Genomic DNA, 6,668 nt, shown 5'->3' on the forward strand with positions numbered 1-6,668 from the left:
AATAAAGTGTAATTTTAAATCTTTGTTATATGATGCCAGTGTTACATTAGGCAAATCATTATTGTTACTTCAATTCAGTTTTTTCATCTAAGTTGACTCCAGATGTTATAACTGTGAGCAGATTTTTTTATTAGATATTTTCTTTATTTACATGTCATATGATATCTCCTTTCCTAGTTTCCCCTCTGAAAAACATAAAATAATAAAATAAAATAAAATAAAAATAAAAACAACAAAAAACCCTGTTCTCTCCTCCCTCCCCCTGCTCACCAACCCACCCTCTCCCACTTACTGGCCCTGACATTCCCCTATACTGGAGCAAAGAACTTTCACAGGTCCAAGGGCCTTTCCTCCCATTAATGACTGACTAGGCCATCCTCTGCTATACATATGCTACTGGAGCCATTAGTCCCACCATGTATACTCTTTGGTTGGTGGTTTAGTCCCTGGGCACTCTGAGGGTACTAGTTAGTTCATATTGTTCCCTTCAAGTGGATTTGAAAATCATGGCAACCAGCTTGTGACTTGAACAAATAACAGATGAAATTAAGTATAGTCATATATTCAGCAAAATACTATTATTTCAAGCTTCAATTGGCCATCCTCCTTTTTGCTCATTTTTCTCAACTTGCTGCTGACAAACACTTTTATTTTATTGTTATTTGCATGGATTCTAAACAAACCTTCTGTGGTTGAATTTCCCCACAAGCAAAGACCTCTTTGTTTCTGTTCTTACAGGAGTATATTTTCCTTGTATGTTTTCCTTTGCTTTTGTTGCTTGAGGAAAGATCTCACTATATCATTGAGGCTGCCATTGAAGTCATGATTATCTTACATTAGTTTCCATGTGGTAGAATTATGTTCCTTTATAATCACACTCAGTGAGGTACATTGATAGTAATGATAGTTATAATAATAACTAAACAAAGCAACATCCAAGCCAGCTTAACACCAAACAAGACTGAAAGGGGTTCAAAGGCATCTGAAGGTTTAAGATTCTGGAGGTTACCAACTAAGGAAAAGCAAACAGGAAAAGGTATTCCACTAGACATGGGTATTCATGCTTGTAATGTTACCTTCAGTAAAATCTTATCAATGAGGAATACCCAGAGTTATCTTCATCAGTAGAGGCCTCCATACACTCTGAGTCAGAATGCAAAATGACAACATAAACACTTCTACAAACACATAAAGAATAAATCACTTCTTTCTCATTTCAGTAATATAATCTTTACTTCAATCTATCTTTATCCCAAATTAATTGAACACATTTTTGGGTGTCATGTTCTGTTTTTATTCAGTAGATTTAATCAGTGTACCTACTGTTTAAATAATTAAATTATTCATGTGTGATATTTTCTGTTCATTTTCACTTAAATTTTTATCAAATTTAAATATTATGGAAGTTTACAATAATTATTTCATATTCATTGTACTTATTATTGTGTCTCACTTTGTCTTACAATTTTAGAAGAAACAAACTCTTGACCTTTTAAAATTCACATAACTGATTTTAAAGGAAATGTTATTGTCCTTTGAGAAATGACTGAATTGAAAAGATCATAAGATATCATAAGAAGTATGTACTAAAATTCAAGATAAAGCTTTGGCTCCAATGTAGTCACATGTTCTTCAATTATACATGAGTGAGTTGTATTTAATGTATTTGATTCACCAATCAAAGAGTACACATGGTGGGACTAATGGCTCCAGTAGCATATGTATAGCAGAGGATGGCCTAGTCAGTCATTAATGGGAGAAAAGGCCCTTGGACCTGTGAAAGTTCTTTGCTCCAGTATAGGGGAATGCCAGGGCCAGTAAGTGGGAGAGGGTGGGTTGGTGAGCAGAACAAAAGAGAATAAATCTTTCATCAAAACTTGAGACATACTGTCTAAGACGGATTTTTTACCAGATTGCAACACATATCAAAAATAAATAAAACACAAAAAGTGAATTCAGCCCTAGTTCTTCAATTGAGATTATGTAGTATTTCAAGATTATGATTTAGCAAGGTAGGTCTTTGATATAGCTATATAACTAATATGCCAGTCTAGCATATGCAAGGCTTTGAGATCAGAAATTACTTATACCAAAAGAAGGAAAGAAAAGAAAGCAAGAGATAGAAATAAGCAATATATAGAGTAATAATTTCAAAATAATATTGAAAAAAAGGAAAGGAAAATGTTTTAGCTAAGCATGGTACTACATGCTTTTCTCTATTAGAAGAACTTGGTTTATTGAGGCAGGATTGTAAGTGGGATGGCAACGTGAAATAATAAAAACAAATTATCTCATTTTCTCCTATTTTCAACTCTACATTTGAATGGAAAAAAGCAAGGATAATAATCCTTGCAAAGAGACCAATAGAATCTGTGAGAAGGAAGGGCCACGGAAGGTAGTTGAGAATGGTAGTTGACAAGGTATAGAATTACATGTTTTGCAATGTTGCATAATAAAATTTGTTATATTGTTTATCACCTGTAAAGAGAAAGAAAAATATTGCTTAATGATTTTTACTTTATTGATTTATAACACCTCCAGAATCAACTATAGCATACCTCTTACTCTCAATAAAAATAATAAATATTTACCAATGTTTGAAGATAATGCTAAATGTTTATATATTTATATATACTTAAAATATCTTTACATGACAATTTTCACACATTTGCAGGGATTAAATCCCAACATGAATTGCAAAATTTGAAAATGTAAAAAAGAAGCTATATGAAACGTGTAGAATGTAAATTTCTGTATTACTAACAACAGTTGGCAAAACTATAATCTAGGTTTTATTTTTAATTTGAAATATTTTCAGAATATGTTTTACTTTTGCATACAAGCCACTTATGTTTAGGTACCTAAGTAGGACAGAATAGAGTATAGGAACCCCCAGTGTTTAAGCTATGAGCCACATGATATGGATGGTGGGAACAAAACTTGGGGTACCTGAAAGAGAAGTACATTCTTTTACCTGCTGAGCCAACTCTCCCACATTATTAGTGTGTGCACTCAAAATACAAATACAAGGAAGTGAACTTGGTGTAAATTTTGATGATAAAATTTACTTAAGTTCCTCATAGTGTTCTTTTATTAGAATGATTTTTTCCTATGAAATAGAGGAAAAAAGCACTTCACTCTTCATGTGTAGATTTATTGGTTGGGAGATTTTTATTGTGTTCATAGAGTAACCATTTGGAAATATTTTTCCTCTCTATCAAATTTTTTGGCTTAGAGTTTATGAATATGATACACATAGAAACAAGTTATTGCCACAGTTATTGCCCATATTGAAATATGGGTTGTAAGAGTTGGAACAACTAAGAAATATAACTAAAGTTACATTGTCCATGAGATAGATTGTTTTGCATTATAGTCAAAATACCCAAGACAAGCAAGCTTTACTAGAAAGGGAAATTATGGAGGTCACAATTTTGTAGTCCATCATGTCAAACCTTGCAGTACTGGCTTTGATATTAGTCTCTTAGTGAATGGCAGAAATTGAAGAGAAAGTCATAATATAATGAGTCCAGAGAATATGGATTCTCGTACTCTCTACCAAGAGCCTATCTTCATTACCAGAGATTGCTTTTCTTTTTTTCTTCCCTCCTCTCCTGTTCTCTCCTCTCCTATACCCTATTCTGTGCTCCCCTTCCCTTCCCATCCCTTTCCCTTTTCTTTCCTACAATTCTACTTTCTTCCTTTCTTCCTATCTTTCTTCCTTCTTTTCTCCTTTCCTCTTTACCTCCTTTTCTACTATTCTCTATTTTCTGTTCAGATTGCATGTAGATACTTTCTTTTACTAGACAGAGGCTGTACCACTGACCAACATTAAGATCATGAATTCAACATCTTCAATGCAGCAAGTAACTACTAAATAGAAGAAAAGATCCTAGACTATGAACCTTTTTCTAAATAAATAATTTATGCAAAAACTTAATACTTCTCATATATGAATGATTTCTTATTAACTGCTAGATCACAAAGATATAGGCATGTAGTCAGTTGCCTATATACTGCTTAATTCACTACATTTTTTTTTCTTGTTCAAAAGATGTCCAAGCTGTATGAACTCATATAATTTAACAAGAACTTTGGAATTCCTTCTCCTTGGACTCCCAGAGGATCCTGAACTGCAGCCAATCTTATTTGCACTATTCCTGCTCATATACCTGCTCACTGTACTTGGAAATGTGCTTATCCTCTTGGCCATCAGCTATGATTCCCACCTCCATAGCCCGATGTACTTCTTTCTCTTCAGTCTTTCATTGTCTGACATGGGCTTCAGCAGCACCACAGTTCCCAAAATGCTGATAAACATGCAGACCCATAACAAATCCATAACTTTTGCAGCCTGCCTAACTCAGGTGTCTTTCTTCTTTTTCTTTGGCGATATGGACAGCCTATTACTGACTGTGATGGCCTATGACCGATGGGTGGCCATTTGTTACCCTCTGCACTACCAAGTCATTCTGAACCCTCATCTGTGTAGATGTTTGGTGATAGTGTCATTTTTCATTAGTCTTGTGAGTTCACAAATACACTGCTTGATGGTGTCACAACTAACATTTTGCACTAACATGGAAATCCCTCAGTTCTTTTGTGATGTTCCAGAGCTTGTAAAACTTGCTTGTTCTGACACTACTATCAATGACATAATCATGTTTCTTTTAAGCATCATTCTTGGTTTCCTCCCTGTCTCAGGAATATTTTATTCCTACTATAAAATAACTTCCTCCATTTTTAGAGTTCCATCAATGTTAGGGAAATATAAAGCATTCTCTACCTGTGGATCTCACCTGTCAGTTGTTTGTTTATTTTATGGAACAGGTATAGGTGTCTACCTTAGTTCAACAGTTTCTAGTTCTTCTAGGGAAAGTGTGGTGGCCTCGGTAATGTATACCATGGTGGTTCCCATGATGAACCCCTTCATCTACAGCCTGAGGAACAAGGACATCAAGAAAGCCCTTCAGAAAATTGTCAGACAAATAATGTAGATTAACTACCTTATGATCCCTTAATATATAGTTTTTAAAACTGTGGTTTTTATAACTGATTGTGATAGCATGAAAAATGTAGCAAATGTAAAAATTTCTTTTTTTTTTTTTTTGTTTTTTTCAAGATAGGGTTTCTCTGTGTAGCCCTGGCTGTCCTGAAACTCACTCTGTACACCAGGCTGGCCTTGAACTCAGAAATCTGCCTGCCTCTGCCTCTCAAGTGCTGGGATTAAAGGCATGCGCCACCACTGCCCAGCAAAAATTTCTGATCATAAATGATCAATAATTAACATATACATGTAGTAAATCAAGGTGTAATCTGTAGTTTGTGTCTAAGTTACATGTGATAGTTTCACTATGGCCTGGTTATTGAATATGCACAATTATCAATTAGTACTGCACAGGCTTAAATATGATGAAACACTAAAGAACATATCCAGAATCACTATAGATTTAATTTTTGGAATTTCAATGCTTTTACTATATGTATAAATGAAAACATAATGATTTAATTACAGAAGTTAAGATTTTCAAAACTTTCTTCACACAATTTATCAGCACATATGTTAGAAATTAATATATGCTGGACTTTTCTGAAAGAATGTATAATTTTAAAATTTAATATTTGTATTGCTGACTTGACTTTCATAAAGCAGCTCTTTGTAGTACAAAACTTATTGGGAAGGGAGACTCATTGCATTTTCATTATGAGGCTACCGATAGCATTTCCCAGTGCTAGGGTTTACTCCAAACTCAAGTACAAATGGACAACAGTAAATGAACTCAATGGGCTATGTCAAAAAGACACATAAAATTTTGTGGAGAACATGTAATGAAGGATTTACTGAGAATAGTGAGGGTAAAGTACTAATGATGGAGATATATATAAGATTTAAATCACGGAATTTTAGTTTTATTTTAAGGCAGAATTTGTACCAATTTCTGAAACTGTCTTTAATACACTCCTGCCACTTTCTACTATGTATTTATATAGCTCATCCTCCTCTCCAGTGATGTGTATTACTTCAAAATATTAAATGAATCTAAAACATGACAAATTTCTGAATTTTGATATGTATGTTCAGTCATGATCTTCTTTTTATGGAAATCTAAAAAACGTACATCTCACTAATAAATATAAAAATTTGATTTTATGTTTTAATAGATGGTAATATTTTATGCATGGTGAAGATTTTTATTGTTATTCTCTAGCAATATATATATTATACTTGATATTAGATTCTGTAATAACTTTAAAAATTATGACTGTCAGCGACTTTGAACACATAACTGCCTAGACTTTACTACCACTTCATTTTTCTATCACTTTACCAGTAGTTGTTTTTGATCCTCTAGATAGTAACATTGTCCTATACAGGTTAAATAAACAATACAATACACAGTTTTGTATTGAATATATAAGACATTTACTTTGTCCATTTCTATTTGAGACCTAGGTTGGATTTATAGCTTAGATATTCTAACAAATGCAACAACAACACTTGTACAAATATCTCCATGTTATATAAGATTGGAGTCCTCTGGATAAATGCTCAGTAATAATATCATTAGGATATATTTAGTTTTAGTTGTTTGGGAGTTATTTATACTGATTTCCACACTGGCAGAATATATTTCCACTAGAACCGTATAATAATATTAAAATAATAT

General features: G+C 33.2%; 1 protein-coding gene across 1 annotated transcript; it reads left to right on the plus strand.

Moving 5' to 3' along the window:
- Positions 1-4,067: 4,067 nt before the first annotated feature.
- LOC116072752 (olfactory receptor 18-like) lies at positions 4,068-4,997 on the plus strand. Its single transcript, XM_031344308.1, has one exon. The coding sequence runs from the start codon at positions 4,068-4,070 to the stop codon at positions 4,995-4,997; it is 930 nt and encodes a 309-aa protein (XP_031200168.1).
- Positions 4,998-6,668: the final 1,671 nt, after the last annotated feature.

The sequence above is a fragment of the Mastomys coucha genome, unplaced genomic scaffold, assembly GCF_008632895.1.
Source record: "Mastomys coucha isolate ucsf_1 unplaced genomic scaffold, UCSF_Mcou_1 pScaffold23, whole genome shotgun sequence".
Classification (NCBI taxonomy): Eukaryota; Metazoa; Chordata; class Mammalia; order Rodentia; family Muridae; genus Mastomys; species Mastomys coucha.

Coding starts and splice junctions, on each gene's coding strand:
- LOC116072752 (XM_031344308.1), top strand. CDS start 4,068: ATGAACTCATATAATTTAACAAGAACTTTGGAATTCCTTCTCCTTGGA.